This window comes from Diabrotica virgifera, chromosome 4, assembly GCF_917563875.1.
Source record: "Diabrotica virgifera virgifera chromosome 4, PGI_DIABVI_V3a".
Lineage (NCBI taxonomy): Eukaryota > Metazoa > Arthropoda > Insecta > Coleoptera > Chrysomelidae > Diabrotica > Diabrotica virgifera.
Genome location: NC_065446.1, coordinates 246,637,496 through 246,664,956, shown reverse-complemented (window position 1 = coordinate 246,664,956; position 27,461 = coordinate 246,637,496). Strand labels below are relative to the sequence as shown.

General features: G+C 32.8%; 1 protein-coding gene across 2 annotated transcripts in view; it reads right to left on the bottom strand.

Moving 5' to 3' along the window:
* Nucleotides 1–27,461, bottom strand: part of LOC114334316 (nucleolar protein 4) — a 621,666-nt gene that overhangs the window by 303,933 nt on the left and 290,272 nt on the right. For both annotated transcript variants that reach the window (XM_028284355.2, XM_028284361.2), the window contains exons 3-4: nt 21,331–21,462; nt 4,292–4,559 (exon numbers count right to left, since the gene is read on the bottom strand). In XM_028284355.2, the coding sequence (XP_028140156.2) occupies nt 4,292–4,559; nt 21,331–21,462 (400 nt within the window). The remainder of the gene's footprint in view (nt 1–4,291; nt 4,560–21,330; nt 21,463–27,461) is intronic.

Genomic DNA, 27,461 nt, shown 5'->3' with positions numbered 1-27,461 from the left:
ATACAGGGCGATCAAATCAGTATGATTTTTTGATAAAAGTGCTCATAACTTTGAAACACTCAGTATAACCCTAGACAAGTGTATATCTTTTTAATCAGAAAAATGTGGAGAAACCAGATTTTGAATAAAATACAGGGTGTTCCATTTAAAAAAACAAAACTTTGGTTTGGCACCGTGTTATGGAGGACCCTGTATATTTCTCACTAATTTTAAAATGTGTACATTAAAGGTGTCTATAACTTCTATTAACAACTTTTATTCATATATTTTATAATAACAGATATATTGGACTTTGTCACAGAAGTTGATTACCCTGTATATAAAGATGGCTACCTTAATGGCTTAATGAGAATAAAGATCAAAAACTGTTTAATTTTATTGAATGTAGCAATAAAGCCATAGTAACTTCTATCAGGTGTTATATTAAAGAGCATTCAGACCCGGATAAAGAGATCCCTAAAATTTATCAAGCTATCAATACCGCTATGCATGAAATTAATAAATATGTCCCATCTTTTCTGAATTTTGCGATATATGTCCCTATAGTCAGTAATTATTATTCCTCATCTTCCTCATCCTGCATCATTTTTTATCCAACGTTACCTCAGACCAACAAGATAAATATGTTTCTATAAGTATTATTTTATTTTATTTTCTGACATTCCCCCTTTTTGATTACTCACCAGAAGTCACATATCTTTCAGTACTCTTAAAGGCGTAGGCGCAATATTTCGCGCCAATGTGTTTTAAATGCAATCATTTTTTCGAATCCTGAGAAAACTGAGCAGAATAAAAGATTGCATTATTACCCAGGAGTGAAAGTTCCTGAAAACTTCTATAATGTTTATTTTAATAAGTTAGAGGGGTGAAAAAAAAAGAGAAAATTCCTCTCCACCAGTTTCCTCTTTTGGAGGGACTGTGTAACATTTTTTTATATTTTTTATTTTCCTTCTACGTACTACTGATACGGTACAGCGTCCATGCGCTTTGAAATCCTTTTACAGATTTTTCTTAAATTAGACCAACAACAACTGTAACTTATATTGTGTTACACCTACCTATTACCCATGATACTACGACAACCAGAGATAAAGCCACGCGCATGAATAAGCCTGTCTCTCTCTCTTCTACGCCTACGTCACTGACCAACAAACGCCAGGCCAAATGCTCGATTTTTAACTTGGGTTTGTTATTTTTATGCAGTTTGCGAAAGTTTTCGGAAAGCATAAAGCTATATTTTCGGGATAAAATTCTTAAATATAATTAGAAATAGTCATTTGCCCTTTTAGCATGGTATTATTGGTACTTGGTAGTATTAAATCTTTGCGACTACCCTTTCTAGATTTAAAAAAGGTTTCAACATTAATTATATAACAACATATAATTTAAATCAAGATTGCTTAGAACGACTATTCTCAGTAATACGTGCGATTGGAGCTTTACATGATCATCCGTCTCCTTTGCAATTTAAATACCGTCTTCGTAATTTTATTATGGGTCGGAGTCGGAACGATGAAGTTATTTCACTCTCAGCTAATGTAAGTAACCTACCAAAAACAACAAACATGTCGTTTCAAAACATGAAAGCAGGAAGCTCTTTAAATCTTGATTGTTACAACAATGACGTACTAGATTCAGTGATGATAACCGAACCACTCTTTAGTCAATTAAATCTTCCAGTACCTTCAGAAAATGAAAACCATCAGACAGATGTTGAAATGGAAGAGTTGTATCATGATGGACTAGAAAATTTAGCTGGTTTCATAGCTTTCAAGCTACGACATGAAGAGAGTTTGGGCAGTTCTACTTTGCTCTGCAGATGAGTTTTGCTTGGAGAGTCTTAGGACTTTGCACCTCCTTAAACCATCTTAAGACCGCTGGGTACTCCCAACATTGATTGGGGGTGTGTAATCTTTGATTGCACCCTTCTCGTGGTGGCCCTGTTGAAACTAAACTTAGCGGATCTAGACTACATAGATAGTCGATAAACAATCCCTACGGTAATATGCAGATAGATAAGGTTATACCTGGAGAATAGGATAGTAATATCAACTCTAGTTAAAGCAATCATCAAAGCAAGAGTAGGTGGAGGCTGTCCACAAGAAGAAGTTCTGTCACCTCTACTTTGAGCAACCTTGGTAGATGATCTCAAAAATCTCTCCACAGAAGACTTTTTTGTCTAGGATACACTGACGATATATCAATCGTCATCAGGGGCAGGTTTGCCCAGCTGGTGTCTGGGAGAATGTAAGCAGCCCCAAATATAGTTGACGACCGGTGTAAATAAGAGAGACTGATAGTCAATGCTCAGAAAACAAATCGCCAACTGCACCCAAAGGACAACACTAGAAGTGCTGGACAGCACTAGAAGTGAACTACCGGTGCTGGGAGGAACAGAGATTTCATTTGCCAAAAAAACAAAATACCTTGTGGTTTATACTGATCATAGGCTGAAATGGAATACATACTCACATCCTGTAAACCACACAGAAAGCTACTATGTCCTTGGGCAAATGTAGAAGAATGTGCGGTAAGAATTGGGGCTTATTGGACCTTTTAAAAAGGGCCAGACTAAAGAATGTAATCTAGAATTAGAGGACCACAATAGATCTAAAAAGGTAGCAGTGGAATAGGCTAAACGACCACCTCTTTAAATCCATCTAAATCTATCTACTTAATTTTGTTTTTGTAATTTTAATACTTTTTTTAAACTTTACTTTTTTTATTATTTATTAATAAACCATCTTTTATTTGACGCGGTTTATTTAAAGTTTTCTGCATGTCAAGAAACCTATTAAATTTTTGCAGTGAAAAAACTATTACGTTTTTTAGTACAGTAGGTACCTACATAATATATTGTATTATTTTACTGGTATGACTATAATAATTCATCAAAGTATAAATTAAACAGTGTAACAGAACATACGAACGGCAATTTCAGTTATTTAATAACACGAGAATGTATAAAACCGTATAAAACTCTATGCTTTCCCATAAGTCTCCGTATAAGTTTGTCGGGCGCTGACGTCATGCGCGCACCGGTTAAAAGTTGTTCTCGAAGTGGCTTTATCTCTGGTTGTCGTAGTATCATGCCTATTACCTAAACAAGCTTAAGAGTTGTCAAATTTAGTTTGGCAATCCCCTGATTAAATATTAAATTTAAACAATTTGATGGTAGTTATATTTCGAACAGAAAGAAAAAAGCAGGCTGTTTAAGTTTTACGCTTTGTACATATGAGGGCGGTTTGTCAGCGATTACGTCGCACTTTTTCTGTTTCCCTTGACAACTTGAAAGGCGGCATTAGGGTGAGATCAGGTAAAACGGGTAAAACGCGACGTAACTGCTGGCAAACCGTCCTCATATGTACGTTCGCTTAGGTAAGTGTGTTGACTAGTTCCACCGAATATACATATTTTTTATTTATAGAGTGTGTTGGCAACATTTAATTAACAATTGTAACTCCATATCTTTTACATTTTTGGCGTTCAGACCGTAATTTGTTGTTAAAAGTCTAAAGACTCTTACGTTTCACCTTTTATTTACAAAAAGTTAACTGGTGCCCTTTTTCTATCTTTATCTTCTTATCTGTGGTAATCTTATCTATCTATGTATCATGTCTTATCTTATCTCAGCTAATTTGTTCTGTTAAACCAAATACCAATTTCAAAAGCTAGTTTCCAACCCACGACTCGCTTTTTACCAACCATCTAACTGCCTTTCGCATTTTATTAATTAGTGACCTTTCTAAGTACGTCAAAATAAAAAAGGTCACATATTATTATATTATGTAATAAATATATCACGCTTTGAGACCATTCAAAGGAAATGGTTTCATTGTGCCAGACAAAAGGAAAATTCTATACAGTGTCTGTATTGTAGCAGGGCATCTCCATGCTTGAATAGCCAATTTGATCAGTTCAAGGAATTAAATAGTCTGTAATATATATGAAAGCAAAGTTATAGTGATCCCTTTCTTCTCCTTGTGACATCCTAATGCCAGTTCAGAGCTATCCTATTACCATCTTTCACAAGTATGATACGTTTAAAATATTCAGCAAAAATTATACACTTTTCAACAAGTAATCAAAAAATATCTATTTATACTGTTTACCTTGGGTGGTTTCCTGGCTACGACTTGGATTTAGCTAACAATTCTTTATTTGCTACTGAGCTAACCAATTATCTACCTACTGAACTTCCAAAACTCCCTTTTTTCCACCTGCACCATCCAGCAGGTATAATACTCGTATACGTACAAACCTTTTAAAAATACAATAATTATATACTAACCTCCATTTTTAACTCCATAATAACTGTCTTCACCTAGCTGAACCGGCGAATTATTTATTACGAGCGGCGTAGCCACTTGGGGGGCGGTGGGTCCCATCTGCTGCAACGTTGCCGGCACTGCCGTTGGCAGCGGCAACGTGGGGCTGGGACTGGGTGTAGGTAATAGTGAGGTGGGCGAAGGTGATCGAGGGTGTTTCTGGCACTCCGTGCATCCGAGTAGGAAGCGGGTGACGGCTTCTCGCGGCAGAAACGCATACGTCTCGGTTATCTGTAATATAGTATTGTTTTAGTATGGGAATCAGGCTTTAGTACGGTGGATTAAATACTAAATGTCTTTACAAACAAGCCTGTATATTATAACTTTATATCAAACTTATAAACATATTTACCAATGAAATACTCAATTAGTAGTTTAACAAAATACAAAAATAATTATCAAGTATCACAATATGTAATTTAAAACCAGGTATAAAATAGTTCTACATCATAGCTCTATCGAATCCAGAGTTACACAAGTTTGGCTTGAATGTTTGAAATTAACTTGAGTTTGACATAATTTTAAGTCAGCTCAAACTGGTCAGTGGTTACAGTTTTAAAAATTCAAACTGTTTGTTAAACTAGTTTGAAAGAGTTTGAAAAATAATTTATTTAGTAAAAATACTATTTTGTCAAGATAGAAATGTTAGTTGCCAATTAAGATAACATACTTAAAAATACAATAAGCCCAATATAAAAATAACTTGATACGGAAAGCGATTCAAGTCAAAATGGGGCCGTAAATTAAAAAAAAAAGATTCATTTATGCGTAAAACTTACTTGCTGGCAAGTTTAGTTTTATCGGTAATCGGTAAAAATTTTATGCAATCTATTCTGTCAACCTTAATCACTTTTTTATATTTTTATTTGAGTTTTACTACATTACAAAAAAAAATTAGTGGGATGGTTTTTTTATCATACCAAGTGTAATTTAATCTACTTCAACAAAAATTTATGAAGGAACAACAAAATATAATAAATCTATTTTTGTCAGAGTAGTTTTTCATGCTTTTCAATGAATTTTTTGTGACTTTGTATTAGATGTCATTTTAAAGAACTAATTCCACTATTTGTCATTTTACAGTTAAGTCAGGGAATCTTTACCCGTGCGTCATCATTTAAAGCATACGAAATAAGTCAATGATAAGTCGGAAATTGAAATTTGCTAAACGCAACAGCAAGTGACAGTAAGTGACTTGCTGTTGCGTTTAGTATACAGTAGAACCTCGATTATCCGTCAGGGCACCGGACCAAGGGTATGACAGATAATCGAAAAGACGGTTAACAGAACATTAAAAAAAATTAAAAATTCATTGTACAACTCTCAAATTTCATTTGTATGTTTTGTTTGACAATATAAGAGGGATTTGTGTTACAATCGTTGATTGAAATATTAATATGGATACCTCAATCAACGGTACAATCGAATCAATTTAAAATATTTTGAAATATTTGTTTGTTTTACTGTTGCTTCACATTTTGCGACGGCTGAATTTCTTAATCGGCATAAGATCATGCAATCTACTTTATTGGCTTCTTCTTGTTCAGAATACCACTCGATGAATTATTGCATGTGCGATGCAGCTTCTCTAGATTATTTACGCAAATCTTTCTCAGTTACAATGGGTTCATCAACATATCTACAGTCAAATTCCAAGTCTGTCAGCTTCTGAATCTGTTTGGTCTGCCTTTGTTGCCATTTCAACGATTTCTTCATCTGTCAGCAATGGATAGCCGTTTGTGTCCTCATCACAAATTAAATTAACTTTATTTTTTATTTTTTTACATTAAAATTTTTGCCTATGTAGTTAATACAGCGTCTTTATGTACCCTGACGGTTAAAAGAGGTCGTGGTTAATGGAGAGACGGATAATCGAGGTTCCACTGTATTTCAATATCCGACTTATTTCGTATGCTTTAAATGATGACGAACGGGTAAAGATTCCCGAACTCAACTGTATAATGCTGTTCTTTATTTTTACATAATATGCCCTTTGCAATTTTCATTGTTTTGCAATCGCCTGCCGCAAAATAAAATAAATCAGTTTATTTATTTTTCTTTTCTTAATTAATTCTGCTTCGTCTACAGATTTTTTCTCTTAATTTTTGCAGTGGTAATACCTTCAAAATCAGACTCAATTTGTTCTGGTACGCACAATTATATGACCCGTGTTGAGCTGGCCCCCCCACTGGCAAAAATCAATAAACAAATAGCCCTGATTTATGAGCTATTTATGAGCTCTCATATTCCGCAAACTAAAAATTTTGAGCTCGTTCCACTGAGCAGGAATTTAATACTTTAGTGGGGGGGCCCCACTAGGGGAGTCAGCCCCCCCCACTACTTAAAAATAGGAATATTGAATCGGTTTTAGCGGCAGAATTACGAGCTATTTATGAGCTCTTGAAATTATATAGTTTCGATTTTTGAGCTCATCCCCTTCACCCCCAAACAACCTTTTAATTGATTTAATTAAGAGAAAAATGCCGAGAAAATTTAAAATATATCGTATTGCGGATATAATTCCTATAGCTGATATACTCTAAGAATAAACTATTAAATCACGTGCATTTCGATTATTGAGCTACAACCCCTTCGCAAGAAAACCACCCTATCTTCCCGGCTTAAGAGAAAGTTGTACTTAAAATGTATTAAACTAATTATTTGGCGACTACATATCATTTAATAATTTATAAGTTTCCAAATTACGCGCATTTAGATCAGTAAATTGCAATTTATTTTGTATAGTGCAGTCACTGAAAGTAAAAATCAACGATTACCTTCAATTTCGGTGAACCTTCATCGATTTTCACGAAAATTGGTCAGTGGTTAGAGGATACGTCAAGAAACAAAGGTGACATGATACCACCTTGCGCCTTTACCCTGAGGGTGGATACCGCCCCTTCTCGGGGTTGAAAATTATTTTATAAAAAATAGCTGCACAAATCAATAAAAGAACAAATTAAAACAAAATTTATTATATAAAGTTAATAAATTAAGTCAATACCTTTTAAGTTATTAAAGATCATAAATTTTAATTAGGTATTCGTGAAAAAAATGCATGTTTTGAAGCGGTTTTTCGTAAATCACTAAAAAACTGTAAGTTTTTGCAAAAAAGTTAACAGTAGTTTAATTCGTATATAAAGCTACAACCCCTTCGCAATAAAACCATCCCATATTCCCGGCTTAAGAGAGAGTTGTACTTAAAATAATTTAAATTAATTATTTGGCGACTACATATCGTTTAATAATTTATGAGCTTGCAAAATATATCTACGCATCTCAATTATTGAATTGCCATTTTCTTTCTATAGTGCAGTCACTGAAGGTAAAAATCAACTATGACCTTCGATTTCGGTAAATCTCCATTCATTTTCACGAATTGACAATGACAACTTGGGGTTTTAGCCTGGGGTATATGTCACCCCTTCTCGGGGGTGAAAATTACTTTATTAAAAATAACCCCACAAATCGAGAGAGGGACAAATTGTAAGCAAAATTTGTTATATAATGTGATTAAAATAAATCAATACTTTTTGAGTTATTAAAGAACTAATATTTTAATTTTTGTGAAAGAAAATGCATGCTTTAAAGCGATTTTTCATAAATAACTCAAAAACTGTAAGTTTTTACAAAAAAGTCTTCGTCAGTAAAATTGAAGCTAATAAAAAATATAATAAATTGCTTCCTTGAAAAACCCTTTAAGTTTAATTTAAAGTAAGTTATTGGTAATTAAATGGATATTTTTTTCTGCGACTGTCCAAATCTAAGGATTCAAGTTTAAATAATGGGAAAGAAATGCATTTTATAACACTTAGGTACTAAATACGTGTTGAAATACCTATCAAAAATGAGCTCCAGAACAAGTTGATACCATCAAAATCCGCTCACCAATTTTCATGAAAATGAATGGAAATTTACCGAAATCGAATCTCATAGTTGATTTTTACCTTCAGTGACTGCACTATAGAAAGAAAATGACAATTCAATAATTGAGATGCATATATTTTGCGAGCTCATAAATTATTAAACGATATCTAGTCGCCAAATAATTAATTTAAATTATTTTAAATAGAACTCTCTCTTAAGCCGGGAATATGGGATGGTTTTCTTGCTAAGGGGTTGTAGCACAATAATCGAAAGGCGCGTGATTTAAGAGTTTATTCTTAGAATATAAGCTATACGAATTAAACTACTATTAACTTTTTTGTAAAAACTTACAGTTTTTTAGTGATTTACGAAAAACCCCTTCAAAACATGCATTTTTTTCACGAATACCTAATTAAAATTTATGATCTTTAATAACTTAAAAAGTATTGACTTATTTTATTAACTTTATATAATAAATTTTGTTTTAATTTGTTCTTTTATTGATTTGTGCAGCTATTTTTTACAAAATAATTTTCAACCCCGAGAAGGGGCGGTATCCACCCTCAGGGTAAAGGCGCAAGGTGGTACCATGTCACCTTTGTTTCTTGACGTATCCTCTAACCACTGACCAATTTTCGTGAAAATCGATGAAGGTTCACCGAAATTGAAGGTAATCGTTGATTTTTACTTTCAGTGACTGCACTATACAAAATAAATTGCAATTTACTGATCTAAATGCACGTAATTTGGAAACTTATAAATTATTAAATGATATGTAGTCGCCAAATAATTAGTTTAATACATTTTAAGTACAACTTTCTCTTAAGCCGGGAAGATAGGGTGGTTTTCTTGCGAAGGGGTTGTAGCTCAATAATCGAAATGCACGTGATTTAATAGTTTATTCTTAGAGTATATCAGCTATAGGAATTATATCCGCAATACGATATATTTTAAGTTTTCTCGGCATTTTTCTCTTAATTAAATCAATTAAAGGGTTGTTTGGGGGTGAAGGGGATGAGCTCAAAAATCGAAACTATATAATTTCAAGAGCTCATAAATAGCTCGTAATTCTGCCGCGAAAACCGATTCAATATTCCTATTTTTAAGTAGTGGGGGGGGCTGAGTCAGCCCCCCCACTAAAGTATTAAATTCCTGCTCAGTGGAACGAGCTCAAAATTTTTAGTTTGCGGAATATGAAAGCTCATAAGTAGCTCATAAATCAGGGCTATTTGTTTTTTCATTTTTGCAAGTGGGGGGGGGCAGCTCAACACGGGTAATTATATGGACATTATCGCACAAAGCACACACGATATTGCTGCGTCGTTCAATTTTCTCAAATTCGGCTAATTGACAAAAATTTTGATCGTGTGTGACCGTACATCCAACAAAATCGTTACAATTTTACCACAGAGAGACTGGCTTGTCTGCTGCAGTACTGCAGAATTAATTGATATCATCGACGATTTTTTCGAACGACACCGCAGTACCGTGAGCGGCCGGCTTAACAAGCAAGCCAAGCGTATATTAAATATCAACTATAACTAATTTACGAGGTAGCAGAGTACAGGTTCAGACCTGTCCTAATAAGTCAAAACAAAAGGCAGTACGCTCTCAATTAGAATTAGAAATAAACACGTTGCGCAGTATGATATTCAAACTTCAAACTGTTTGAAGAAGTTTGATTTCAAGTCAAACCTAAAGTCGGCCAAGTTTGATTTCAAGTCAAACCTAAAGTCGGCCACCCATGATACTGCGGTGTCGATGATATCAATTCTGCAGTACTGCAGCATAGAAACCAGTTTCTTTGTGGTAAATTTGTAACGATTTTGTTGGATGCACGGTCACACACGATCAAAGTTTTTGTCAATTAGTCGAATTCGACAAAATTGAACGACTCCGCAGTATCGTGAGTGGCCGGCTTAAAGATATCGAAATCAAGTCAAATTTGTTTACAAAAAAAGTTTGGTTTTCAGGTCAATTCAAGTTTGCTGAGTAAAATCAAACTAGTTTGACTTGATGCATCTCTAAATCCAGAACGTTGTGAAACCTTGTCTAGGCTTTTCGTCTCTTCAAGGTAGCTCTGTTCTCTTTTTTTTTTTGTTACGGGAACTTAGAATGGAGACGAGCAACGTTATTTGCTAACGTTGAAGTGGTTGAAGTATACAAAACCATAAACCCAGATTTAAGCAGTAAAATATTGATAGAATACTGGGTAATAGTTGTCATTCGGTGTTAAGTTTGCCTCCTTATCATCGAGATCTCAATCCCATAGAACTAATCTTTTTAAAAAATACGTGACTCAGAAAAACGTCGACTGAAGTTTAGTTATAGGGATCGTTTTGCGATGAATTTTTTGATGATGAACATTTTCAAATGAAGAGTGAAAGAAAAACGATATGAACACGTTAAACGAGTCTAACAGTTTTTTATGGAAAAGGAACCTTTTGTAGATTTAGTTTTTGGATGTGGATAATTCCAAGTCTGATTTTTCAGGAGTTGAGTCTCTGTAAACCTTTAACTCTTCTTAATTCGGTATTATATCTTATTGCTACTTCTCTAAGTTTTCGTATTTTCTTTTTTGTCCATTCCTAAGGCTCCATGCGTTTTGCTATAAATTTTTTCTACGAGCGTGCAAAAATGTCTACTTTCGCGCACGCATTTTAGTTTAGAAAGTTTCACTTTTCCGCACAAAAAATAAATCTGTTGTGATATGAAACAGTTATTTAGACTTTAAATTAAAGTTATTAATTATAATAAAACAAACTAAATAATAGTGTTTTTAAGAAGAAATCTGCGCCTTTTGTCGAAGTGGGCAAAATTTCTTCATACGCGAAATTTACAAACTATTGTAGTTTAAGTGCGGTAAATTAAAAACTCATTAAGTGCTTAACTACTACTTGGACAGAAACTTCTTTTTGTGGACCACTCGATTCAGGTCGGTAAGTGATTATTTTAAATAATATAATTTAAGAATTAGATTTATCGAAAATGTTGATTAAAGTTAAATTCAAAACAAATACAGGTTAACCGTGTTTGGATAAAGAATAAAATATAAATATGGCTGCAGGAGGAATGCAACCGACTACAATAAACGAAGCGTTTTTAATGCAACAAAATAATAATTTATTTCAAGAAAATTGTCAACGTTCCCAAAACGAACAATTATTATATACAGAATGAGTAAAAGTCAGCAATGAAAAAGATCAACTACATAGTATGATCACGCAAATGCAAACACATATAAGTATGCTAGAAAATCAAATCGAACAGATTTGCAATCAATCAAATAATAACGCTAAAAATACTGAGGCAACGCCTCCTCCCAGGCAAGAATACGAGACTGATGAAGAGGAACTGGCTAAAGAAACAGAAGGGGTAAGGGTAAGAAACAGGCAAAAAAAAAAAAAGATATTATTTACTAATTTATTTCAAATATATCTTACTGTGTTCCTGTTTTAATGAAATTAACGCGACAATTCGATGAAATAAAATTATTTTGACATAATATTCGAAAGTCAAATCGGTAGACAATAACAGTCGTTTTGAATCATCGTCAAGGAGACCAAGATCGTCGTTATGCTAACTAATTATATTGAAAGTTTGGTTTTGACAACCTTGTCAAAGAATTAATTTGTGTATGTATTTTCATATTAACTAAATTAATTGATTAAGATTTGGTAATTTTTTAAAGACTCGTAGAAAAAATATTGTTCCTAACTCTTGCAGAAAGTCTCTTTTCCGCACTCGACTGCTTGCCGAACTCCCGCTTCGCGTCGTTCGGCAAACTGCAGTGGAGTGCGGAAAAGTATGACTTTCTGCACTTGTTAGGAAAATAACTATTTTTCTACGAGCGTGCAAAAATGTCTACTTTCGCGCACGCGTTTTAGTTTAGAAAGTTTCACTTTTCCGCACGCGTTTTACTTTTCCGCACGTGTGTAGATATTTTAATATAGCCTTAAAATAATTATAATACATGCAATAAACTAATATTTAGATATTATTTACTATTTTATTTCAAATGTATCTTATTGTGTTCCTGTTTTAATGAAATTAACGCGACAATTCGATGAAATAAAATTATTTTGACATAATATTCGAAAGTCAAATCGGTAGACAATAACAGTCGTTTTGAATCATCGTCATGAAAACCAAGATACTCGTCATGCTAACTAATTATATTGAAAGTTTGGTTTTGAAAACCTTGTCAAAGAATTAATTTGTGTATGTATTTTCATATTAATTAAATTAATTGATTAAGATTTGGTAATTTTTTAAAGACTCTTAGAAAAAATATTGTTCCTAACTCTTGAAGAAAGTCTCTTTTCCGCACTCGACTGCTTGCCGAACTCCCGCTTCGCGTCGTTCGGCAAACTGCAGTCGCGTGCGGAAAAGAATGACTTTCTGCACTTGTTAGGAAAATAACTATTTTTCTACGAGCGTGCAAAAATGTCTACTTTCGCGCACGCGTTTTAGTTTAGAAAGTTTCACTTTTCCGCACGCGTTTTACTTTTCCGCACGTGTGTAGATATTTTAATATGGCCTTAAAATAATTATAATACATGCAATAAACTAATATTTAGATATTATTTACTATTTTATTTCAAATGTATCTTATTGTGTTCCTGTTTTAATGAAATTAACGCGACAATTCGATGAAATAAAATTATTTTGACATAATATTCGAAAGTCAAATCGGTAGACAATAACAGTCGTTTTGAATCATCGTCATGAAAACCAAGATACTCGTCATGCTAACTAATTATATTGAAAGTTTGGTTTTGAAAACCTTGTCAAAGAATTAATTTGGGTATGTATTTTCATATTAATTAAATTAATTGATTAAGATTTGGTCATTTTTTAAAGACTCGTAGAAAAAATATTGTTCCTAACTCTTGCAGAAAGTCTCTTTTCCGCACTCGACTGCTTGCCGAACTCCCGCTTCGCGTCGTTCGGCAAACTGCAGTGGAGTGCGGAAAAGTATGACTTTCTGCACTTGTTAGGAAAATAACTATTTTGTCTTTGAAATCCATCATTAAAACAATAATAACAGTAGCCATATTTTTGTTTAATAAATGTATTAAACTTTATTGATTATTATTACCAATAAAACCAGTGATAATAATAAAACTCTTATTGTCTCATTGGGTAAGTCTTTGTCGTACGCAGCGTCCCGTTTAACTTCTTCTTCTCTCTAGCACTACGGGCCGGTGGATTCGGACAAGATACTGTTTAGAAAATTTGGTTCTCAAGAAGAAACGAAATCAAAAAATTTTATAAATACTTTGCCGACTTTCGAAAATATGGGAAGGCGCCCGAGAAAAATAAACATCCCTGAAGCGGCTGTACTATAAGAATTATAAATCAGTAGAGGACGGGGTATTGTTAATCCGTTATTTTATGTGAGTTTAAGGTTTCATTTTCTATCAAGCGATAACCGAAGAGACAGTAAACCGTCGACATGTGACATGGCTACGAATTTACATACATACATACACACATACATACAGATATATGCAAGAAATATACACACACATCCGAACACTTTTGTCCTCTTCCCGCACTTTATGCGATATGTCAACTTTTCAGTCGTAAATGTTGTTCGTAAACTTTGTACAATTAGACGTGTTTATACAGGGTGTTTCATTGTAAAACGCAAATACTTAAATGGTGAATAGAGGTCGCTGAGGGGTTCTACATATTCTTCTTCTTAACGTGCCCTATCAAGTCCCCTTGAAGTAGGCGATTAACATGGCGAAACTGTCTCTGTCTCGAGCTATTCTTAATAGTTGTTCTGCTTTCTTTATGCCTGTCCACTCTCTGATATTCTTCAACGAAGAGGCCTGTTTTCTATCAATTTCTCTGCGTCCTTCGATTTTACCTTATCATAATAAGTTGAAGAATAATATTATATGTATCGGTCTCCCCTTACTACTTGTCCAAAATAGACCATCTACCTACATTTGATATTATCAAGCAGCTCGCAAGCAGCATTTGCTCTCTTAAGGACTGGCACATTTGTCAGCATAGCCGCCCATGGTATTTTTAGTATACGTCTGTGCAGCCACATTTTAAAGGCCTCCAAACGATTGATGATGGATATTTTGAATGTCCATGCTTCGACACCGTGTAAAAGGACTGACTAAATATAACATTTAATCATGAGCTTTCGAAGTTGAAGTTGCAAGTTATCATTACAGAAGAATGACCTTATTTTTAAAAATGTTTTGCGGGCTATCTCGATTCTACATTTTATCTCTTTATCTGGATCTAGTTGTTCAGTAATATGGCAACTAAGATATTCAAAACTGGGTACTCTTTGAATTATATGACCATGAACATATAACCGTGAATCTTGATGTGCCAAATGGCTAAACACCATGTATTTGATTTGGTACAGTTTATGTTTAGGCCAAACTCTCTTCCCACTGTGTCAATGGCATTTAAAACGCATTGCAGTCCATTCATATCATCGCCAGGGCCGCGTTTAGGTCAATTGCCGCCCTAGGCAATTCTCTAGTAGCCGCCCTTCAAACATGTACCATTTATGCGAAAAAAAAATGCAAGCAGAATTTTTTATTTAAAGAGCGTTCAAGTATTACGTAACACGATTTTTAAGACTTTTGACCCCCTCCCCCTACGTGACGCAGTTTTTGAAGATTTTTGACCCCTCCCCCCCACCAACCTGCGTTACGTAATACTTGAAAGGTCCCTTAAATAAGAATGTTAGGTTCTTCATTGCTATCTATTACTATAGCGGATCTACTGAGCATTATCACACTAATCAATCAACTTGTATATTGATTTTAAAATTATTTTAAGGCGAAACATTTTTTTTGTCATTACTTTTTAAACCACAGAAATGTCTGGCAATTACAATTCATATTTCTAATAATGTTTAAAAAGTAATGACAAAAAAATTTTTCGCCTTAAAAGTTATTTATGATATAAGTGTTAAAAATACAATTTTAAGGCACGCATGTGAAAGTTTGTAGAATGAGCGAAGCGAATTCTGCAATTCACATGAGTGCATTAAAAATGCACTTTTTAACACGTATATCATACAATATTTTTTCTACAAACGTTATAAACTTATAAAATACAATATTTTTGTTAATTGCTGATACCATAAAACCTATGACCCGTAAAAGGTAGAACTGGTTGTCTACACTCGAGGGGAATATCTAAAAATTCTTAGCGAAAATATTATACCGTTACATAAACTTGTTTTTTCTACAAACGTGTAAAAATGCAATAATACAGTTTAAATTAAATTTTAAATAACTTTTTAACCACCTTTTTCAAATTGCGCAAGTTGTACTATTAATATTAATGTTAATAAATGAAATATAAATATTTTGACGTTTCACAATTTGACAATTCACTTTTAACTGCAGTGCCTTGAAAATTTTAAGGCACTAGTGCTTTAAAGTAGCATTTTTAACGCTCCTATGGCCCTGTCGGCCCAATAATCACTAAATTTATGACTTCCGTACTTTTTGAATAAATAGTGTTAAGTTTAAGATAACAGAATGCTATGTTTGTTTTATTTTTGATATGAATGCAATTTGTTTTATTCTATTTAGAAACGAATGCCCGCTTCTATTTCATTGATGGATGAATATACTATGTATTTTTGTTATTCGATTTTAATTTTTAAATACAAATATTTTTTTGGTACAGTATTTTTGCCACCCCAGGGGCATCATTTGATAGCGTCAGGGGAGGCAGTTGCCCCCTGACCCTGAAAATGACTGAAATTTACAAAAAATACTTTCAATTTCCATCATTACATCATATATAATATATTGTATATTATATAATGCTTGCCCCTCCCCCAATCAAAATTTCAAATGACGCCCCTGTGCTGCCCTCTCACAATTTGCCGCCCTAGGCAGCTGCCTATATTGCCTAATGGATAAAGCAGCCCTGATCATCGCTTAAAATAACTGTATCGTCTGGTTATTGCCATTGATTGTATTTATCAGAATTCCATTGACTTTCACGCCCCATTCTAATTATGCAGCGCTTATTTAAATATTCTATCTGAATATACATTGAATAACAGCGGTAACAGTATACAACCCTGTATGACACCTCTTTGAATTTTACATATTTCTGTTGGTTTTCCATTTATGAAAGCTGTAGCTGTTTGACGCCAGTATAATTTTGCTATGATTTGTACATATTGAATATAGACTCATTTATCCTTTAATATTTTAATTAATTTGTGATGTTGTACACGATCCAAGGCCTTTTAATAGTCAATAAATACAGCAAAGAAGTATTTCCTTTGATCCCGGTATTTCTACGATAATACATTTAGTGCAACAGTGCGTCCCAGGTTCCCAGTCCATTTTTGAAAATAATTGTGTTTCATCCTGGTCTTCTTCACATTTATGTCTGATTCTACTGTGGATGATACGTAGATATATTTTCAAAGTGTGGCTCATAAGGCTTATGATTCTGTAATCGCTACAGTTTTTCGGGCGTTGTTTTTTTGGTAGAGTTATGAATTCGGATTTTAACCAATATTCAGGGATATCACCAGTCGAATAAACATCATTGAAAAGTTAGACCAGTATTCCAATGTTTTCCTCATTTTAGTGGAGTCAATGAAGGTTTTCACCTCCGATTTCGTTGAACCTCCATCGATTTTCATGAAAATTGGTACGTATGTAGAGGATACCTCAAGAAACAAAGGTGACATGGTGCCAACTTGCGCTTTTACCCTGGGGGTGGATGCCACCCCTTCTCGGGGGTGGAAATTATTTTATTAAAAATAATACCACTAATCGATAGAGGGATAAATTATAAGTAAAATTTGTTATATAAAGTTATTTCAATAAATCAATAGTTTTTGAGTTATTAAAGATCAAAAGTTTTGATTTTTCCTGAAAAAAATTCATGTTTTAAAGCAGTTTTTCATAAATAACTCAAAAACCATAAGTTTCTTCAAAAAAGTTGTTGTTATCAAAATCGAAGATAATATAAAAATAAATAAGCTCCTTATTCGAAAAATCCTTTATTACATATATAAAGTGAGTTATATGCAATTGAATGTAGATTTTTTTCCGCAAGTACTCAAATCTTAGTATTCAAGCTTAAATAACAGGAAAACGATGCACTTTGTTAAATAGAGATACTAAACATTTTAATAAAGTACTTAAAGGTAACTATCAAAAAGCTATATAAGAAGTCGATAGCATCAAAATTAAGCAAGTTATGATGGAAATAAGAGGACCCTTTTAAATTTTATAGGGGAGAATGGAAAATGAAACCTACGTCATTTCCACAAAAATTAAAATTTATAGTAACCCATTTAAAACTTTATTTATTTTAACATGAGTAATAACTTCAACAATTTTGACCGGTTTAGAATGCATATTTTTGAAAAAAAAAATACGATTAAAAAAAATTTGAATTTTTCAAATTTTCGTGAAGTTCATTTTCTTTTGATAATAACTCCAAAAATTCTCGATATACTTAAAAAATGGTAGAGAACAAAATTTTAGTTTTAACTTTATTTAACCTTTCTCTTTTTTTAATATTTTTTTTCGACAAAAAATAACCGAGATAGAAACATTTAAAACGGAAATTTTACTGCGAGAACCATGTAACCGGGGCCCTTTCACCTTGTATTAAAAAAAAATAAAGGATTTACAAAGTTATGTTTAATACAGTGTTACAGATCTTTTACTTAGCTTTGTAATGGTTTTTGGATAATTCTCATATTTCAAAAATTAACGGAGTTATTTAAAAAAAACCAATAACATTTTCTTTTAAAAAATTTTATAGCGGAGATTTTGTATGTATACAGGTTGTGGGAAGTCCAATTAGTCGTTTGTTGTAGGAGATATGAAAAAAGTTTATTTAGGTGAGATTGGAGCATAGATAATATCAGAATTTAAATACATTTCCAAATATACAGGGCCACCCATATTGACAGGGTCAAACAAAATTATCTTTTGTTTAATGGAACAGCCTGTATATTTTTACATTTTTGGATTCTCCTCTATGTTTTATTTCTTAAAATATCAGGTTTTGTGATGTTATACGAAGTAGTTTAAAAGATAATTACGTTTTTTTTTCAAATTTCATAGCAATATTCACCCCCTGTATAATTGTAGTGATTTGACATCAGAAAATCAATTTATGTTCAAGTGATTTTTAATATAGTCTATTATTGTTAAAAATTATTAATCTAGCAAAACGTTTAATTTTAGGTAATACAGGGTTGGTCGAAAGTGAATGAGTGTTTTCTCAAAGTTTGAGAGTATGAGTTTTCTCAAACGGAGCAGCCTGTAATGCCTGTAATGAGCATTGTAATGAAACGGTATTGTATGGTACTTTATTATGTCCCACCCTGCCAGTGAGAACTGAATTTATTTTTGAAATTCCTAACTTTATATCTTTAATTATTTTAAATATTGTAAACTATTAAAAAACAATCAAATTAAATTGAAATGAATAACCAGTGTATATCTTCCACATTTACTTCATATTTAACGTAGCCTGTACCATAACATTGCATAGATTATTATCCCTGTATAGCAGCGATATGCCATGCATGTGAATTCATACTTGAGAAATGTCCTATATCCAGTCTCACAAAAAAAGGGATTCCTCAAACATAATATATATGCAGACAAAATCAGCCAAAGTGATCTGCGATATCTAATGATAGGTATGTTCCGTTTGTTTGTAGAATTATATTTAATTAGATTTGCTTTAATTACTAAAATAAATAAATTTTCAATTATATTTTATGTATTTGTGGAAAAGGAAACGTAGCATTAGTGGCCACATTTCTATAACGGCCAATTGTTTTTTTATTTTTAGTGGCCGTTATTGACAGGTTTTACTGTACCAATAATATTTTATTAAATTATGAAACATTATTTAAATAAAAAATTTATAAACTTGATAAAAGAAAGTTTGCTTAGAATTTACTCCTCTATCTAATTATGGGGTTATTTTTAATAAAATAGTGTTCACCCATGAGAAGGGATAACATCCACCCCCAGGATAAAAGCGCAAGTTGGTACCACATCACTTTTGTTTCTTGAGGTATGCTCTAACTACTTACCCATTTTCATGAAAATTGATGGAGGTTCAACGAAATCAGGGGTGAAAACCTTCAGTGACTGCCTTTTTGGAAATATAAAAGAATAATTTTTTTCGTGATTGTCAATTTGCTAATTTTCTGATTTTTGGTTGCTATAAGGCTTGAAAAATTAATAAAAATTATAAATCATACACATAAATGTTAAAAAATATTTATTTTACTTAATTAAACGAGATTGCTTGAGCCAGAATGCTGAAATCTGCATTTTTATCATTAAAAAAAAAGGTGGATTTCACCCCTAAAATGCAGAAAGCGCAACTTGGTGCCATATCACTTTTGTTTTTTGAGGTGTCCTCTAACTACTCAACAATTTTCATGAAAATCGATGAAGGTTCAAAGAAATCGTGGGTGAAAACATTCAGTGACTACACTTTCAGAAATATAGAAGAATAAGGTTTTCGTGATTTTCGACTTGTTAATTTTCGGATTTTTGGTTGCTATAAGGTTTGAAAAATAAAAAACATGTAATTCATGCACATAAATATAAAAAAAAATATTTATTTTTCTTAATTAAACGAGATTACTTGCGCCATAATGCGGAAATCTGCATTTTTTACAATTTAAAAAGTAGGGGTGTATTGCACCCCTAAAAGGCAAAAGTGCAAGTTTATGCTATATAACTTTTATTTGTTGAGGTATCCTCTAACCACTTACCGATTTTCATGAAAATCGATGAAGGTTCAACGAAATAGGAAGTGAAAACTTACAGTGACTGCACTTTCAGAAATCTAAAAAATAATTTTTAAAAAATGGGTATATTTCACCCTTAAAATGCAAAAAGCGCAAGTTGGCACTATGTCACCTTTGTTCCTTGAGGTATCCTTTAACCACTCACCAATTTTTATGAAAATCGATGGAGGTTCAACGAAATCTGAGATAATAACTCATATCCACCTTCATTGACTCCACTATTTATGAGCTTTAACATCTCTGTCGGTATGTTGTCAGGACCAACGGCTTTCTTGTTTTTTTGCCAATTTTATAGCATGTAGTATTTCTGATTGTAGTATTTCTGGTCCTTCACTTTCATCTAAAGTCTCCAGTTCTTCGGGTCTATAATCATTATACAGTTCGTTTATATTATTACACAGGTTGTTCGAATTTTGTTTTCGTCTATTATCATTTTTCCCGACGAATCGGTTATATTAGGTGGAGTTTTCTTATGATAAAGACCAGGTTCTAGATATACCACATTTATTGGCTCTACGGTTTTTATATCCTCACATACACATACATACAGATATATGCAAGGAATATACACACATCCCAACACTTTCTCCTATTCCCGCACTTTATGCGATATTTCAACTTTTCAGTCGTAATGTTGTTCGTAAACTTTCTACAATTAAACGTGTCCATACAGGGTGTTTCATTAGAGAACAAAAATACTTAAATGGTGAATAGGGGTTTTTGTAGGTTCTGTTGTTGCTTCTGTAGTTTCGTGTTGCAACGAAAATGATTATTCATTTTTGATTTACATGTTTACTCTGATTGGAGTACGAATGGAACCATTCTCGTTGGAACTTTACCGCGCTGAGCAGATGGGACGTGAATTATAAATTGTAAATTTCCCTCATCTTCCTTAGTCTCAGCATCCGTTATGGCTTGCAAATTGTAGAAGCCTCGGAGGTGTTACCAGAGAAGGTTCCCATTGTTTTCAGTCTGGTAGGATGTATAATAACATTTTTGGATGTTGTTTTGTTATTAGATTGAAAACTTAGTCTTTTGCTAGCAGCTGCCGCTAGGGCATCTATTATGCCATTTCGTTCGTTGCAATCCGTGACTGCACGCCGGGATTTGTCCTAGTTGGTTTAGAGAGAGCAGCATATGCGCCTCCTGATGAGAGACTAATAAGTTTCGAAACCGGTAGAGGTGCTTGCTGCACTCTCTGATTGAACTGGAATAATGATGCGGCTGTAGTTTCGTGTTGCAACAAAATTGAAAATGGTTAAAAATAGAAATAATCAAGCTCCAAGAAGAAGAGATCTGATTTAATATTTTTGGACTCACCGTACGGTAGGTTCTCTTTTGTCCAGCGTGTTTGCCAGGTCTTCCTTCCAAGTCGACGTGAACGTTGTAGATAATGTCGAAGAAATTTTCAACTACAGCTACTTTTCGATAAACTGGTTCTCCAGTAGAATTCTGAAATAAAAGTAAAACTATAAATTCACTTACTTATTATAGTCGACAATAAGATCAGCTATTTTGATCAATAATAATTATAATCATTTATCGCATTATTTTTTGTGTCGTTATTTTTAACCATTTTTGTTAAGTCTTGCTACTTGTTTTAAGTTAAGTCGGTAAAATACACCGTTTTTTCTGAAAAAATTTTTCAAATTTTTTCCAAATACAAAAAACGAAAAATTTTCAAATCGTTTTTTTCTAGAAAACGATGTATACTACCGAATTAAAGCAGGAGTACCTTTTAGTACTAGAATACCTCACAATTTAATAATCCAGTGTAAAAAATTCTTAGAAGTTAAAGACAAAATATGTAGTTATGCGATATAATAACCGCTGTCCTACCCAAAACAGATTTATCTCTGTAAAATAAATAGGCGAACCAGTTTTAGTTGTTAAAAATAAAAGCATTCTGGAGGTATAAGAAAACCTAATTAAAAGGCGTCACATCAAAGAGCTCTAGCTCGCTTAGGAAGCATTTTATAACTAGGTGATTTGGGTTAAACCTTAATATTTTGAGCTCAGTAATCTACAGTTAAAATATTTCCAGTTATTAATGAAACACTCTGTATACCTACTTATAACCGTAAAATGAACACTAAAAATAAAGGCTGTTAGAAGATATATTATTAGATATTATTATTAAAAAGCCACAAGAAATAGCTTCAGAAAAATATTATAACCTAGTACCTATATCTTAAAGTACTAGAATACCTCACAATTTAATAATCCAGTGTCAAAAATTCTTAGAAGTTGAAGACAAAATAGTTATGTGATATAATAACCGCTGTCCTACCCAAAACAGACGCCTATGACCGGTACTAGAAATTCGCAATTTATGAATCGATTTTCTCTGTAAAATAAATAGGCGTACCAGTTTTAGTTGTTCAAAATAAAAGCATTCTGGAGGTATTTAAAAAAAACCTAATTAAAAGGCGTCATCATCAAAGAGCTCTAACTCGCTTAAGAAGCATTTTATAACAAGGTGATTTAGGTTAAACCGTAATATTTTGAGCTCAGTAATCTACAGTTAAAATATTTCCAGTTATTAATGAAACACTCTGTATACCTACTTATAACCGTAAAATGAACACTAAAAATAAAGGCTGTTAGAAGATATATTATTAGATATTATTATTAAAAAGCCACAAGAAATAGCTTCAGAAAAATATTATAACCTAGTACCTATATCTTAAAGAACTAGAATACCTCACAATTTAATAATCCAGTGTCAAAAATTCTTAGAAGTTGAAGACAAAATAGTTATGTGATATAATAACCGCTGTCCTACCCAAAACAGACGCCTATGACCGGTACTAGAAATTCGCAATTTATGAATCGATTTATCTCTGTAAAATAAATAGGCGTACCAGTTTTAGTTGTTCAAAATAAAAGCATTCTGGAGGTATTTAAAAAAAAACCTAATTAAAAGGCTTCATCATCAAAGAGCTCTAGCTCGCTTAGGAAGCATTTTATAACTAGGTGATTTGGGTTAAGCCTTAATATTTTGAGCTCAGCAATCTACAGTTAAAATATTTCCAATTATTAATGAAACACCCTGTATACCTATTTATAACCGTAAAATGAACACTAAAAATAAAAGAAGATGTTATTAGATATTATTATTAAAAAGTTATTAGAAGATATTATTAGATATTAGATGTTAGAAGATATTATTTAGTCCAGAAAGCCACTGCGCATCCGCTAGGAAAAATATTCTAATTCGGATTTTTTGCACAATCTTACTCAAAAAGGACTCCTTTTAACAAATTTGCATGTTGCCAGGACCAAAAGGTGGTCAAAAATTTTTTAAACGTTTTTTTTGGTTTTTTTCCTAAAATTATTTTTTTTTGCATGGAAAAAAGTTTTTTTAGGTTTTTTGGATCATTCCAAACAGAAAAGCTCTTTAGTGACTTTTCTCTAAAAATGATAGTTTTTGACATATAAGCGATTAAAAATTGAAAAATTGCGAAATCGGCCATTTTTAACCCTCAAAAACTAGGTGAAAAACTTAAAATTTGAATGTTGCCAAGGTAGGTAGATATTCTTTAAACAGCGATTGATGAAATCCCGAAGAGTTTTTTGCACTACAGTATTCAAAACTCCTTTGTTTTTTAATTGCTAATCAAGCGTGCGCGACACTATTTTCCACCTACAGTATGGTGCAAATGAAAGGAATAAATTCGTTATTTCGTAAACCGGCGACTTTAATGAAAAATCCCGAAACAGGTCGATTTTTATTTTTAAGTTATGATATTGTGGCATATATGGTATACTAGTGACGTCATCCGTCTGGGCGTGATGACGTAATCGATGATTTTTTTAAATGAGAATAGGGATCGTGTGGTAGCTCATTTGAAAGGCTCTTCAATTCTCTATTCAATAATGTAAACATTTACATAATTATTTATACAGTGTGTCCTTCTACTTCTTTTTTGTCAAATAATTTAATTTAATAAAATTTTTTTGGACACCCTGTATAAATAATTATGTAAGTGTTTATATTACTGAATAGAGAATTGAATAACCTTTCAAATGAGCTAGCACACGACCCCTATTCTTATTTAAAAAAATCATCGATTACGTCATCACGTCCAGATGGATGACGTCACTAGTATACCATATATGTGACAATATCATAACTTAAAAATAAAAATCGACCGGTTTCGGAATTTTTCCTTAAAGTCTCCGGTTTACGAAATAACGAATTTATTCCTTTCATTTGCACCATACTGTCATGTCGGTGGAAAATAGTGTCGCGCACGCTTGATTAGCAATTAAAAAACAAAGGAGTTTTGAATATTGTATTGCAAAAACTCTTCGGGATTTCATCAATCGATGTTTAAAGAATATCTACCTACCTTGGCAACATACAAATTTTCAGTTTTTCACCTAGTTTTTGAGGGTTAAAAATGGCCGATTTCGCAATTTTTCAATTTTTAATCGCTTATATGTCAAAAACTATCATTTTTAGAGAAAAGTCACTAAAGAGCTTTTCTGTTTGGAATGATCCAAAAAACCTAAAAAAAACTTTTTTCCATGCAAAAAAAATAATTTTAGGAAAAAAACAAAAAAAAAAACGTTTAAAAAATTTTTGACCACCTTTTGGTCCTGGCAACATGCAAATTTGTTAAAAGGAGTAGTCCTTTTTGAGTAAGATTGTGCAAAAAATCCGAATTAGAATATTTTTCCTAGCGGATGCGCAGTGGCTTTCTGGACTAATTAGATATTATTATTAAAAAGCCACAGGAAATAGCTTTAGAGAAATATTATAACCTAGTACCTTTATCTTAAATGATCTCAAGAAAAATACGTTTCAATGAAAATAAAAATAAAATTAAGTTAAACTCTGCTGCATAAATTACAATCGCACAGCGCCTACCCTGCAGTAATTTGGTAAAAAACTTGTTTACTTCTATGTCTACACTAAAGTTTTTTGCTAGGTTACCAGTGCTTTGAATTTTCGAGTGTGCATTGAAGACAAAAGACAGTAGATAGGTACCCGAAATAAATGTCATTTCGATATTTAGAGTAGGTAATGGACGAATAAATCGGCGTGTGTTATATTTGCAAAATCGTGAAAATAACTTTGTAAAAGTGTAGAAATGACTATTTTAGTGCGTAATCTGGTGTTTTGTGTCCAAATTTTCTTCAGGAATGAAATTTTTACTAGGTGAGTCCTATTTTTTTCTAACATGTTTACTTGCTCATTGAAAATTACCTAGTTTCCTAAAGGATAAATAACTTACTTTATAATATACTACGTTACATCTATTATAGAAGATATTTAATGTATTTGATGAATTATGGTTGTTTGACTCTAAAATTACTTATATTGTTGAATTTTTGTATTACTCTGTTATATAAAGAGTTAGTACCTAGCTTCAACAAGCGGCTCTGTTCTTTGTGAGTATAGGTATAAATAAAAACGTATAAATAGTGTTTAAAACAATGCCAAATAAAAAATGTCTAATAGTCCATTCACTCACGGTAAAATATTGTAAAACCTCCGAATTTTAAAGAACATTTGCATTAACATGAAATTTGGCATACACATTACCAGAGAACGGCAGTTCTCGCCAGTGGCACACACCTACACCCCCTACACGCGACACTATATATACACGAAATTTTCGATTTTCTAAATCTGACTGAATTGGAAATTGGGCCAACTCCCATCTTAAAGTTCAGGAAAAGACTCACCCATTCATATATCAACCATCCATTTTGGTCCAAGGGTGTGGATTTTACGGCCCTTCCTATTTAGGGTCTGTTTTTCTCGTCCCAAAAACTCCCAGAAACTTCGAAAATTTAACTCCGAGCTTTGCGGCTTCTAATAGAAGCAATCATTACCTTTCCAACGCATGTCTAATTTTGAATATCGGTTATACCGTTCAAAAGTTACCGAGCTCAGAAATATGAGTCAATTTTTATTTAACAAAGGGAAAATGTTTGTGGATATGTATGTATGTATGTGTGTAGAAAAGTTAAACCGATTTGAATTTTTTTTCTGTGTTTGTAGAGGGGGTCAGGGGCGATTTAGAACCGGTGTAATTTGTGAGTTTTGACTACCCATAAGCCAGCTATAGGACTTGGTAGGTACAAAACGGCATAGAGACAGGAGAACAGTAAATACACCAAATCAATAGCGTTGAGTTAAGCATTCAAATAGTGTCTAAGCTGTCAGGATCAGACATACATACGGCTCAGTACAGCCGAAAAACTGAAAAACTAAACTTTTAAAATTTTGGACGCCAATAACTGAGCGTTTGTAGAAGGACTCTAGACGAATCTAACGGTGTATACCTTATATCCGGGAAAATTCGAATTTTTAAGTTATAGGCTTCATAAGTATGATCCAATCTATTTCTTATGCGAAAACGGTTTTTCAAGCTCAATAATCAGTTATCATACTTGACCTTAGATGCATAATATATTACTTGTCAATAGGTTTCAAACTCATGTTTAGTGAACAAAATCGGTTAAGCCGTTTAGAAGCTATTAAGCTACAAAAGTATAATCCAATAAACGATTATTCCCTAAATGGTTTATGTAGTTGTAGTGGTTACGACGCTAATTTGATCTGGCAACGGGCAATCCGAGTTCATTTACCGGCCATTCCAATATTTTTTTCAATCTATTTCGAATAGAAAAAAATCTAGTGTACATTCGATGGACATTTGGGAGATAATGCGACAAAGGCGACCATTTATAAAGCTTAACGTGTAATCGAAAAACACTGCATTCAACTTTATACATTTAATTTATAAATAACTTTGAAAACCTCCTGATACAAGAATAAAAAACCGCTAAACGCCGTAAAAATGAGTGGCGCATACAATATTCCAGCTACAAAAGATCTGATATGAATATTACGTGGCGCGAAAATGTATTTTCATTTTGATGCAAAACAAAATTCTAGTTTTATTTTAAAAGTTTCTTTCTAATGACTGAAGTGAGTCAATCCACGTTCGTTCGAATGGCGTTATTGCCGATATTATGACGACTGTAAGTTATGCACACCGATGCATTTCCCGTTCTGCCCCGAGCCTCGTTATGCCCAGGTATCCCCTACATCGTATAAGATTGATTAAATTTGATATCTGATAGTTGCTTTTTAGGTTTTAGACCCTTCAGAACTTTTTATGAAATATAATTTGTTTCCGTAAAATTAGTAATAAAAAAGTTTCCCATATGTGGCTACTTTAGGTAGTCACGCAATATAATATATATTATGTATGACTTATTTTTCAATTTATTTAAGAAAGAATTCAAAAAATATTTCTCTAACAATTGATTTCTATTTTACGAACATAATACTTGCGTGCGTATGTTATGACGAATAAGATTTATATTCTCAAAAATATCAGCTTTCCAAATACTAATCTTTTCAGTCCGGCTTACTCGCAAAATATTTTCATCTTGCAAGACCTTTTCGAGGATATTTTTACCTGTTA